The sequence below is a fragment of the Chroicocephalus ridibundus genome, chromosome 5, assembly GCF_963924245.1.
Source record: "Chroicocephalus ridibundus chromosome 5, bChrRid1.1, whole genome shotgun sequence".
Classification (NCBI taxonomy): Eukaryota; Metazoa; Chordata; class Aves; order Charadriiformes; family Laridae; genus Chroicocephalus; species Chroicocephalus ridibundus.
In genome coordinates, this window is record NC_086288.1 from 34,630,271 (window position 1) to 34,643,637 (window position 13,367).

A 13,367-nucleotide genomic window follows, 5' to 3' on the forward strand; every position below is an offset into this window, starting at 1 on the left:
GCTTTGTGCTGTTTGTCCTGGTTTAGGAGGATGAATTAATATGTTTTTTAAGTGACAAATGTTTCAAATGAAAGCAGTAGAATTTTGTGGTGGCTTGATATTTCATTATGTAATTGAGAGGATTTTTTGTTTTAAAAAAATAAATAAATGTTTATTGTATTTTAGTACCACTGTTGATACTAAAAGTAAAATGCCTTTACATGTTGGAAAATTTAGTCTTTCTATATTTAAACATTGAAAAATATTCTGTCTTTGTCTAAGCTCTCATAATGGCATACAAAAGAAAATAGTCTGTTTTGCCTGTTGGTGAGTAATGCATAGAGAAAGCTTTCCAAACAGAGTTTAGGTATCCTCCTAGAAATATAAATTCATTTTAGATTGGCCTGTTTTGAATCCAGTCTCTGTTCTTAATGATTATTTCTTTGTTAGATTATTTTTTTTTTCTGGCTTTGATCCCTTACTATTTGTTTTTCCTCTGATCTAAATGGAAAATGAGATTCTTTGTCTTTTTATATTGTTTTTTAAGGCTAGAAAAGCCTATAGAACCTTTGTCCAGTATTTTATTAAGCATGATGTAAATTCTACAGAAACTGTCGATTTATGTGTTACTTGAAGAAATGTGCTGAATAGGATTGATAATTTAGTCACATTTACTGTTAAATAAAAGATATGTTTTAGTGAGACGTGTGCAAAATACAGTAAAGCAACTGATTGACTATTAAAGCATTGAACAAACGAAAATAATAATAGCTGTCATTCTTTAAATACAATATACAAGATTTTTATCATGCATGTTTAAACATGAAAAGGAGATAATATTAATTTTGGTGTCTAAGCAGGATTTTTCTGCAGATCTACATTTGCAGGACGTCATATTTGACACCTTTTTTAAAAAAAAATTGATATAAAGGTTACTGCAGACAAATTAAAGAAGAACATATTATTTTAAAGCTGCTTTTCAAATAAACTCAGAATGGTTAAGGATCTTCACCTGACATGCAGAAAGAGCAGTTCCTGTCTGCTGCTTGATTGTGTCTTTATAGTCTTTCTTCAGCTGGATTGAAAGCTCAATTACTGCAGGAATTTTTGCTTTGTGCATGGAATGTTTTTTGTGGTGTGGCTTGGTCTGTGTTGACTCAAAAACTTTGGCCAGAGATTAAAAAGGGACAGCGTAGCCAAGACCTCTTGCCATTTACTACTTTTTCCCTGGATAACAGCATAGGAAGGGAAACCCTTCTTCTTCCCCTTTACAGAGTAAGGGTTACAAATTAAAGGAAGCCTGGGAAGAATTGCAAGTGGGAGAATGTATTTGTGGCCATATGTGGGCTGTGACATTCCAGTCTCTATGTGAACTTCAAACAGAATACATTAACTTAGAATGTTTCTGGATCTAATTTTTTTTTTTTCACTTTTATCAAATTTCTTTTAAATGCCTGAACTGATAATATGTTTTCTTTGTGAAAACAAAATGAATGCTTAATTATAAAAGTAGATTTTTAGCTTCTACTAACAGTTCATTTTTTAAAGCTCCTAACCGACCTATCGAATGAATAATGTAGGTTTTGTTTTCACCTCTGTTTGTTTTACAGTGGTTGGGAGAAGGCCATGTGAACTGTATGTTCTTACCCCATAGCTAGAGAGCGCTTTGGTTTACCTACTCTTGAACAGTTCTTGAGCAGCTGTTCTGCTTTTTCTTCTTGTATAAAAGGACAGGTTAACAATTGCAAATCCACCTTCAAAGGACCCTGACGAGGTTGGAGGAGCTAAATTTAGAATCTCAGATCTTTGGTGCATGGGTATACACGCTTTTCTGTCCATCCATTCATCCTTGTCAGCATACAGGGAGACTGAAAAGCCCTGTTCTCTAAATTTGACAGGCTTACTGTAATTAAACACAGTTTGTGTATTTCTTTGAAGAAGGAAAAATCTTTAAGAACCGCAATCATAGCAAATGTTGGTGAGAATGACAAATGAACATGTCTTGTTAAATGGGCAAGGGTTTTGGTAGTGGATAATAGTAGCCTCTGCCTCATCTTTTTTTAAATCTCACTGGAACTGTTCTGTGTCTTTCTCTTCCCCCATCCTTTTAGGTGGCACATCCCTTGATACGTAACCAGCTTGTGAATTACATTTACAATGGATTTTTGGTGCCAGTAATGGCTCCTGCGCTCCATAAGGTCAGTGGTGTATGCAAGCATGACACAAAATAATAACGGACAAAAGCATTATGGATGATCTCTGTGCAAAAGATACTGTTAAATGTACTGTCAGTAGTGACTTCCGTACAACTGAGGAAGTTTCTAGGCTGGCTTTCCATCTTTTTATTACATGCTTTCTGTTTACACTATACAGATTATTAGGCAAGATGTAGTTATTTCTGAAAATGTTTAAAATTCTTAAGTGAAGTGAAGAACCAGAATATTTTTGTTGCACTGGGCTGACATGTCATCAAAAAAGCAGTGACCTTTTAGACAACATTTCATCATGACAGATGTTTCTATGAGGACTTTTTTTTTTCCCAAATGAACATTTTTCCAAAAGGAAAATGCCCACGAGGAAAATGTTCAGTCAAGAAATATTATGCTAATTTTAGCAAAGTTGGTATTGTTTGGTACTTCCTTATCACAGTTGGTAGAGCTATTTTCATAAAGTGGAGAAGAAATGGAGTTTGGTATCAATTTTGTACTGCATTAAGGTGCAATTTATGTTGCTTTGAAGAAAAAGACTCCATTTTTCTTTGAATTTTAGGGGTTATCCTTTGCAAAATATGTCACTGATACTGGGGAATTACTTAATTTTTTTTTGTCAGTCTGCAGGAAACTGTATTTCCAACTGTTGCAGAACGCGTCAATTAACAGTTTTCATTACCCTGTAAAAAGAATACCTTGTTTGAGGAGAAAAAGTAGAAATTGCTGAGAGTAAAGATCCACCAAAAACTGCTAGGAGAGGACTAATAAATTACTTTTCAAAGGTCTACTAAATTTTAGTTCGCCTGCCAAGCAGAAAGCTCTGCACCTGTTCCATTTTCTGGGAGGCCAGTGAAACACCATACCTTGCTTTCTAGTCCAGGACTTGTCTTAGCAGTGCACACAATTCTTACTGGTAAGTAGTTGCTTACCAAGAAAGTAATAAACAGTAATTGAATCTTCTTCAATTATTTGACAGACCTCAAACGTTTGATAACTTGGCAAGGACTGAAATAAAATTTTGCTGCAATCCAAATCAAGGCTGTAGTCTGTCATTGAGATCACCTCCTTACCTGGGAGTAATTTTTTGTATTTCTGTATCTTTTCTCAATTCTGTACCAAGACTGGGAATTAGAATCAGAAGTGAAAAAGCTAACCAGCCTTAAGTAAAGGTTATGAATAACAAGGGAGATATCAGAATGTACCTGTGGGATTCTGGTCTTAGTGGGTCCTGTTTTTACCTCTGAAGTACTTAAGACAAATTTTAGGTTTTTTTGAATGCTACCATGCTGCTGAATGTCATGCTTATTGGTCAGTAAATCTACTAACCCCATATTGGGTTGATTATTTCCCTGTTGATGTTACTTAAATCTTTTAAAGCATGCTGTTCTGATTAATTTTTTTTTATGTGATGTAAATCTTGTTGAACCTCATTTATACTCTGAAATTGGGTGAAATCATAGTTCTCTTGAAAATGGAGATGTTGGGTGCTAGCATACATGAGTTTCAAGTCTAGATCTTTCCTGAACCCCGACATTCTGTTTGGTGCCTTGTTCTTCCAGTAATAAACCTTTCCTTGATTAGTGTTAAGTTTGACTTTTTCCTCTTTAAAAATTTACTTATGTGTATACTTCAAATGCATTTAATGGAGAAGATGGATTGCACCATCTAGTGGATCTGATACAAGGCTCTCACGTACGTGAGACCAAAACTCCATAGCAAAAGGAAACGCGTAAATAGAGGCACATTTGACCTCTTTAGTCTTTCTGTGCTGTGCCCCCCATTAATTTAACAGAAAATAAATATTTTACATCTTTACCTTTGGGACAGATGTCTATGCGCTAAGACAGATAAATATGCTGTAACAGCTCTTCATACATTAAAATGATTTCTAGTTGCCATTGAAAACATTAATGCTAAGTTGAGGAGTATGCTTTGAAAACTGTATCATCCATTTGGGGACTTAAGTGTTGTAATTAACCTTTAGGTTGAGAAAAAATGGCGAAGGGCTGAAATGAGAGAAAGGCCAGATGCACCATGGTGGTTTTTAAACAGAAGTTTTCTCATTAAACACAATGCTAAATGGATCTTGATTTTTCTTTTAAACTCAGTGAAGTTGGTTTAATGTGCTAAGTCTACTTGTGGCTGAAGATTTTAGTTTTTATTCAGTCATTCAGTTTGGGTTGTTCTCACTCGTTCTGGTTTATGAGCTCAAATACAATGAAGAGTGGAGCATGGTATAAATACCTGATTAGGAAGACAGATCTATGGAAAGTGAAAGGGAGGGGTGGTAAGAAGAGATGATAATTATTGGTCCATCTTTGTAAGGTGTTCCTATAAATCTTATTTCTAGAATTTAACTGGTATGGATCAGCTGCTTCTCATAACTCTTGGTGATAGACATGGAAGAAAGGAAGGGAGTCCAGACCTCATGTGGCATTCAAGCCTTAACATCCCATATCCAATCTGGCACCCATGGTTATACGTTAATGCAAAAATCGGAAGGGAGATGAGCTGGCTCTGCTCTTGAATGACTGTTGGGTAGGCATACTACTTCAGACCTGTTCTCTCTGTACTATATTCTAGTTTTTCTTTTGAGGAAAAAAATTGCTCTGCAGCAAGACAGACTTGCGTTTATTGTTTTTTGCAAAGGAGCTCCAGTCAAGAATGGAGACATCTAGGAAAGAAGTCTTCAGTCTTTGCTGTTCTCAATGTGATAGTACTTGATTTCTGTTTAAAACAACAGCAGCAACGTAAACAAATCATGGTAACATGACTTCTTGTCTGATCACCAAATCAAATTTAGTTGATTCAAGTATATAAAATAAAATAAGCCAAACAGTTGTACAAGCACTATTAGATAAATTGTGTGGGTAATAATCTTAGTCCCTCATGGAGTAACAGCAACATCAGTTTGCCTTTGCAGCTGATTATATTTAGATATGAGCAAAATGTCTGGTATGAGGAGGTTTACTCACTTCTGGATTAAAGCTAAGCCTATATTGTAGATGATAGATGCTGGCCAGTCTCTTCCTTCCTTCTGTCTCTTCACAGAGTCGCAGACTGGCTGAGGCTGGCAAGCGTCTCTGGAGATTGTCCTGTCCAACCGTCCTGCTCAGAGCAGGGTCAGCTAGAGCAGGTTGCTCAAGGATGTGTCCAGTTGGGTGCTGAATATCTTCAAAGCTGGAGATGGCACAGTCTCTCTGGGCCGCACTGTTCTAGTGTTCAACTACCCATACAGTAGAAAAGTATGTGGTCTTTGTTTGCCTTTTTTTTCCCCCCCTAATGTCCAGTTGGAATTTCATGGATTTCAGTTTGTGGCCCATTTCTTCTTGTCCTTTCACTGGGCACCAATGAGAAGAGTTTGGGTCCATCTTCTCCGCTCCTTCCCAGCAGGTGTTTGCACACATGGACAAGATCCTGCCTGAGCCTTCTCTTCTCTTGAACATTCCCATCTCTCTCAGCTCCTCCTTGCATGATAGATGCTCGCTCCCATCCCATAATCATCTTTGTGGGTCTTAGCTGGACTTGCTCCAGTATGTTAGTGTGTCTATTGTACTGGGGAGCCCAGCACTCTAGGTGTGTCTTACCAGTATTGAGTAAAGGGGAAGGATGCCGTGCACTGACCTGCTAGTAATACTCTTAATGTAGCCCAGGAGGCTGTGGGTCATCTTCACCACAAGGGTGCATTGTTGGCTCATGGCCAATTTTTTGTCCACAAAGACCTGCAGGTTCTTTCTTGCAAAGCTGCTTTCCAGCCAGTCAGTCCCCAGTGTGTACTTGTGCCTGGGGTTATTCTTCCCCAGGCGCAGGGCTTTGCATTTGTGTTACTGAACTTCATGAGGTTCCTGTTTGCCTCTTTCTTCAGACTGTCAAGACCCCTCTGAATGGTGGCACAGCCATCCAGTCTATCAACTACTCCTCCTAGTTTGGTAACGTCTACAGACTTGCATGAGGAGGCATTCTATCTCATCATCTTGGTCATTAATGATGATATTAAATGATATTAGCCCCAGTGTAAGCCCCACTGGCCTCTAGCTGGACTTTGCTTTGCTGATCACAGTCCTTGGAGATCAGCAGTTCAACCAGTTTTTGATCCACCTCACTGTTCACTTATCCAGTGTGTTCATAATTTTGTCTATGAGGATCTTGTTCAAGAGACAGTCTTGAAAGCCTTGCAAGATACATGATATCAACTGCTCTCCATTTATCCACGGAGATGGCCATCTTATTGTAGAAGGCTGTCAGGTTGGTCAGGCTTGATTTCCCCTTCGTAAATCCACGCTGACTACTCCCAGTCACCACCTTCTCCTTAATATGTTTGGAAATGGCCTCCATGAGGTTTTAGTCCATCCCTTTTCCAGGGATCAATGTGAGGCTGACCAGTCTGTAGTTCCCTAGATTGTCCTTCTTGAAGACTGGAGTGAAATTTGCTTACTTTTTGTCCTCAGGAACCTCCTCTGGTAGCCACAACCTTTCAAAAACCAAGAGTGGCCTTGACAGTCGGGGATGCAACTGATGAGGCCCCACATACTTATGTATGTCCAGTTTGTTTAAATATCCCCTAACCTGATCCCCCTCCTCTAAGGATAAGTTTTCCTTGTTCCAGACTTCTACTCTCATCTTAGGGACCTGGGACTGCTGAAGGCAAATCTTGCCAGCAAAGACCAAGGTGAGGAAGGCATTAAGTACTGTGGTTTTTCCCATGTATTTTGTCACTAGGTCCCCTTCCCCATTCAGCAGCGGGCTCACATTTTTCATAGCCTTCATTTTGCTGCTGAAGCCCTGCTTCAGCTGGGCTTTGGCTTTCCTCATCCTTTCCCTGTGCACCTAGGCAGTTTTTCCATATTCCTCCTGGGTCACCCGTCCCTGCTTCCGTCTCTTCCTTTTTATGTTCCAGTTTTGTGAGGAGCTTCTAGTTCATCCATGCAGACCTTTTAGCTCCTTTCCTTTTCTTCTCCTAACTAAAACTATCAGACTATCAAACAAGACCTTTGGTAAAAGTAGCACCAGAGTTCTGGTAAGTAGAATTTCAGTAAAAATAGTTCAGTATTTCAGTATGTGGTCCAAAGCTTTGAGATATGGATATGTGTGATCTTGAAATGTCTGTAACATTTATGGAACTGTGTTGTAAGCTCTGCCTTTTCTTTTCACTTTTGCAGCTTGTCTCCCTATTCGTACTTACTATGTACACAGTTCAGTGTGTGAATGAAACACTACAAGAGTGTGGAGGATAGAGAGAGATGTGTTTCTATGAAAAAATCAGGGGGTGTGGAGACCAATATATTTTGCTTGGTGTGATTTTTATGGCTCTATCTGAGGAAGCTAGTATGGAGTTGAAAAAAGAATTCACTGGTTCAGGTTTTTTTCCAGTTAAGGAAGTTTCAAATTGATTGGGCTGGCTAGCTAGCTTCAAAAACCTGTTTTTCACAGTGAGCTCTGTGAAGGTTATTTACGTAGCAGATACACTGCAATGTGCTTAAATAACCCAAACATTCTCAGGTTTATGACTCCCTAACTTCTTTTCTTAAAGATAAGTATTCTAAATATAGCATGTTCTTGTAGCCTAATTTATACCTGGTCTGTACTAGTCTGTTGTCACTTTGTGTGGCTTATCCCACCTACACATGTAATGAGCGACTGACAAATATGTTCATATCTCAGAAGCTGCATGTTGCTGAACGGGTAGGCAGAGCCCAGATTTATATTATGTAGCTAGGGATGTGCATTAACTGGCTGTGCTGGATAGCCCTGTCTTGGCCTTTGGTTGTCTGGAGCTTATTACTTTTTATAAAAAGAGTTGCCTTTCTCCCCTTTGGACATCTAAGTTTCTTGAGACAGTGAAAAAAGTGATTCAGTGACATTGTTCAGGGAGGTTTGCCTTTATGCAAGGACACAAATTCCATATTTCTGTACAAATTCAGTTAAAAGCAGGAGGAATAAAACGTTTTGTCCATAAAGATGCAGAGCTGAAGAAAAGGTTAATTTGGTAGTTTTCTTTTTGTAGTAACAATCCATGATTTAAATATTTGCGCAAACAATATTTTATTCTTTCTGGTGTAAGTGTCTGGGATTTGAGAAAATTAAGACTATCTGGCAGAATCTCTTCTTCATTTAAGACTGATATTTTTTGATTGCATGTCAGTTACAACTTGAAATTATTCAATTCTTTACGTTCTTCCCTAGGTTTTGGTACTTAGGAAAAAAAACTCTTGTGACAAGGTGTAATTCTGCTCAGGCACAGATCCATACCATTAAATGTCTGTGACATATCTCATTGGCTATTTCTTGCTTCGCTTTCAAAATGAACGTTTTGGAGCTCTATCAAAAAAAATGTGAGTTCTTCTGGGGTCAAATAATACAAGGGTCCGAGTAATTAAATCAAGCTAATTTTCTCTTCAGTTAAAACCTGGTCGAAATCCCAGGGTGAATCCAGAATAACCCTACCAAAGTCTAAGTTCTGCTAGAGGTCATATTGCCTTGTTCTAGTCTTTATGTATTTGGTAGTAGAAAGTGCTTATTTACCTTATTCTTTTAGGTAGTTGTAGCGCTTTTGTAGAAATCTGATCAATTAAATCCTTTTGAGAAGGTCTTTAATATGTATATATTTTGCAGTCAAAACCATGGGCTAGATAATTAGAAGCCACGCTGTGGTATATATAAATATTATGCTACCTCTGATACAATTCAGATTGGTTATATACATCTCTTTCCTGTAAGTGTTAAATTAAATTAAAATTTAATTTTCATTTGGCATTCAGACAATTTGGGTGACAAAAATAGCTATTCAGAACATCTTGAGTGTTTATGTAATTTGTGTTGTTTCAATTTATTGAAGATAGTGCTAAAATTTGACAAATTATATTATAAAAGCAAATTTTTAATGTCTTAGCATTTACTGCTATACTACATGGCATTTAATTGCTAACTGTGATATAATTATTTTTCTACTTGGAAGGCTTGTTTTAATCTGAATAATGGACAATTGTACCAGCTATTTAGTGTAAAAGGTTGCTGTTGGCCAAGTGAACAGAACCGCTCTGTGGAAGCGCTGACACGGTCCTGTCAAATAAGCTCTGTCAAATGGACCTCAGTTATATTGCGCACTAACCCATCTAAACGAAAACCTCTAACATGGTATGCAACTGTGATAATTCAATAATACTTGCTTGATGATTGCACAGCTCAGCTAGGGGGAAATGACCTGTAAATTATACCCCACAGATTAGAAGGAGCATCTTTATAAATATCCTACAAGACTGTCGGTTCCGTTTAGAAATAATACCATCTTTCACCTCAGTGAAAAGCATTTGGGCAGCTGCTGTAATAGGTGTAAACCAAGTGTTACTGGAAAACTTGGAATAGTCTTAAGCTTTGGAGAAGCCCATCAATAGATACAAAACTTAATTTTACTGGCTATGGAGTGGATATATGTTAAAGGTGCCTTTCACTTTTTGCATCAAACGCTGAAGTTGAATTGAATTTTAACCTGGTATAAACTGAAGCCGTTTATAAATGTAAGCTGAGGGAAGTCGAAGCAGTTCCAGTTTTCTGGTTCCCCCAGCGTGCAAACTTCCTCTGTCCCTGATCCCGCGTGTTGCCCCTGTCTTTTGCCAGGACAACTGTTACGTTATGGGAGACGGATTGAGTTTAAAGCTCGCCTTTACTTCCAGGATAGTTTTAACCTGAATCAATTCCCTGAGTCAATTCACTGTACGGTGAATTGAACCATGAACCCTTCTGCAGGGGGCAAGAAGCTGACAATGAAGAGAAAGGAGAAGAGAATGCGAATGGTTGGGTTGGTTGGTTTGTTTTATCAGTGAGGTGGGCTTATTCAGGTTTAAACTGCTCATGGATCTAGAGGATAAGTTCTGATAAGAACGTTCATGGTCTCTTCATAGGAAATGCGAAATCCTTGTAAGGAAGGAAAATGTGAAGGAAAGGAGGAATCATGATAGCCATATTCCTGTAAGAGGGCATGAAGCTGTAAATTAGAAAATATATTGTGTGGCTCCCAAGGGAAAATAGCCAGTAATAAAGAATCAGTGCAATTGGTCTAACATAGTGAGTGTAATATATTAAACTGAACTCGCAATGACGGTAATTTCTGGCTCTTTGCTATTACTTGGCACAGTGACTTATAAAAGCTGGATCTCTTTACAGTGTTCTGCCTCACCATCTAATCAGTCATCAGAGGAGGCAAGAAAAGATTTGCTAAAAATTATTACATAATTAGAGAAGGGTATTACAAGGCTAAAAGTGGCTTTCTGTTTTCAATAATCTCTAATCAAATATCTCTGTGGCTATGAAGACTCTCAGGTAGTCCCTCTTGCAGCAGATTATATTTTAAAAAATATCTTTAACAACCGATTGTTATATAGAAAAACATGTGCATGAGGTTTTTAAATGGTATCTTTAGACAGACACTTTAAATTTATATGTATATTGAAAGAAAAAATCCAACAACTTTTAATTGTTACCACTGTGGATAATGAAAATAGAAATTATAGAATACTGGTCTGATTAATGCAATGAACGGATTTTTCTCATTCTTCATTTTCAGTCCTGCAATTTTATCTTAGGAGTAGAGATATCCCTGGCCTTTAGCATTAGTAGAGGGATCTAATCCAGGGGATGCTGCTGGGGGGGGGTTATTTTTGCTTTTTGTGGCAGTGGTGGATTTTAGTATTGCTGCAATACCTTTATCAAAAATATAGCTTGAAATTTACTTTACTTAACAAAGGGCTTTTCTGGAAAACTACCATGTCTTAATTTAATTTAATTTTACCCTTTGTTATGGTATTTTTCTTGGTACTTGAATTATCAGAGGTGAAGAATTTTCAAATTAAATATCAGATTTGTGGATGTATGGAAGTTTTGGCTTGTTTTTTATTATTCTTTCAAAGTTATTCAATTCTGAGGGCTAGCTAAAAGCTTACAAATTATACTGTAATCAATGTTTACAATGATATAAAGTTTTTGTAAGGTGCCTCAGGATCTGACTGTAGTGGACATGCTTGACGTGGTTAGTAAATGTTTTGTTCTCTGGGAGCATTTGTTCCTTTGTTGTTTACCTAAGTAATAATTTGAATTTATTAGAAAGGATTTCCCTACTTTCCCAAAATCTGTCTCATGAGACATTAGTTTAAGACAACCAGCAGGTAGTCTGAATGAAGCTTAATATCGTGGCTTTGGTATCTTAGAAGACAGATCTTTGATAATAACTGCACAAATTGAATGAGTCTTTCTGAGTATACATAATACACTTTCAACACTCAGTGTATTATGTATAATGCAATCTGTAGAATAGGTTTACAGAGTTAAAAGGGGTTTTGCTAAGGCTGAATTTTGCCTAGTGTAACTGATTTTTCCAACGTCCTTCTGTAGTTAATTGCAAAAAAAGTGAGTTCTCCAGAGGCTCATTCAGAGCTGGCTAATGTGTCCCATTGAGTAAAAGGAAAATTAGCCTCATGGAGCTAAAATTAGCCATTTTGAATACTTCTTTAGGTGCCTCAAATCTTCAGAAGTTACACTTACTGTCAGATATGGTAAAAGAGAGATGCAAACCCAGAACGCAAGGTGGCAAAATAAGATATAATTGTAAAAGCACAGATGTCTGCTTGCTGGGTTAATTGATCTTTTTTCCGAAGGTGCTTTCTGCATCGGTGGCTTTCATTTCAAATGTCAAAAAGCAGTATTTTTGTTTGATTTCCTCTTGTGAGGAAGCAGAACTCTACTGGTTTGTAAGGACAAGTTGCGCACAAAGGTGCACTGAGAGCGCACTGGAACTTCTAGACCATGATAGCATTAAAATTGCTTGTACAGCATTAACTTGCCCGCTTTTTGAGTGTTGCACAGTGAGCTGCGAAATAGATCCTAGCTTCATTTATTGTGAAAGTTTGAAGGAGTGTTGTGGATTAAGGCAGCGTGTTTTCACTGAAAAATGAAAAGGGTCTTACAAATCCATTTAAATCTTGACAAAACTTAGTCTTCTTCCCTCTTTCTCAGAAAATGGTTAAGCAGATTCAGCAACCTCTTTCCTGAGAAGAGCTAAAAATTAAGTGTAGTGCGGCACCCTGTTCAGAAAACTTTGATTCAAATAATTAAGATTTAACAAGGTTATTAGTAACTCATCTGTGAACTGTTTGAGCGTCATTAATCATTAGTTGGTCCTTCTGGCTCAGTTTAGTGGCATCAGTGAAGTGTTGGTGATAGTAAATATGATTTCTTTTTTTTGTCTAGTCCCCGAGCTGTTAGGAGCACTGAACATGCTCTCAGAATTGAACATTTCTTTTCTAAAATAGTCTCTAGGTGGCTTTCTTCTGCTCTTTGTTTCATTCATGATATGCACTCTGAAAATAATATGATGCAAATGTAGGATGAGTTGTCCAAAGATCATCCGTTTCAGAAAAAGGTCACTGCCCTTGTGAATCTGCTGGCTTTTCTTGCTTTCATATATAGCTTCACTATTTTATACATATACATAGGCCCATTCCTCTGCTGTCAGCCAACAACTGTGAAACCCGCAGGCCAAGAACATGCTTCCTTTTCCCCATAAGGGATGAAGGAGAAGTGACACAGAGAGATAATGATGTATTACTTCTGTCTGGCCTTTCCTTGGCAGAGGGTTTAAGCTCTTCGATGAACTGGATGCTATCATAATGATGTCACATGATGGATTTCTTGGGCTTTGCTTTTTACAGTTTGCTGCTATAAAAAACCAAAACAAAAAAAGCCAGTCCTCAGGGCAACAGTCAACAGCTTTCATCAGAAGGTGATTCTTTTTTACCCCACATGTCCCCATGCCTTTTGACTGTTGCAAAAAACAAAAGAATCTTGGATCCAACCAGAAATAATTTCCTTTGTTTCACAACCCTGGCTCCAGGTTTTTTGGTGGTTGAAATGTGGGAGTAGTCCTATAGAAAAGCATATGTATGTGCATAAGAGCGTTGGTTTTATCATATGTGCAGTAATAAGAATTTGAGTTAGGGCTGTAGCCACAGTGCTAGTTCTGGCAATTTGTAACTTTGGGGTGCTTAACCTATAACTTTTTCACTTGACACTTGTGGGGGAAGGAGGAGGAATGAATTCATAAACTGTATTCTGAGTTGGAGTATGTGTTAAGAGCTATAGTCTCATTTCTGGTTTTGGTAGCACTGAACATACAACTACAGATCTAGA

At 37.7% G+C, this 13,367-nt stretch overlaps 1 protein-coding gene across 3 annotated transcripts in view; it reads left to right on the forward strand.

Moving 5' to 3' along the window:
* Positions 1 to 13,367, forward strand: part of FHIP1A (FHF complex subunit HOOK interacting protein 1A) — a 93,161-nt gene that overhangs the window by 61,763 nt on the left and 18,031 nt on the right. For all 3 annotated transcript variants that reach the window (XM_063336565.1, XM_063336562.1, XM_063336563.1), the window contains one exon: positions 2,091 to 2,177. In XM_063336565.1, the coding sequence (XP_063192635.1) occupies positions 2,091 to 2,177 (87 nt within the window). The remainder of the gene's footprint in view (positions 1 to 2,090; positions 2,178 to 13,367) is intronic.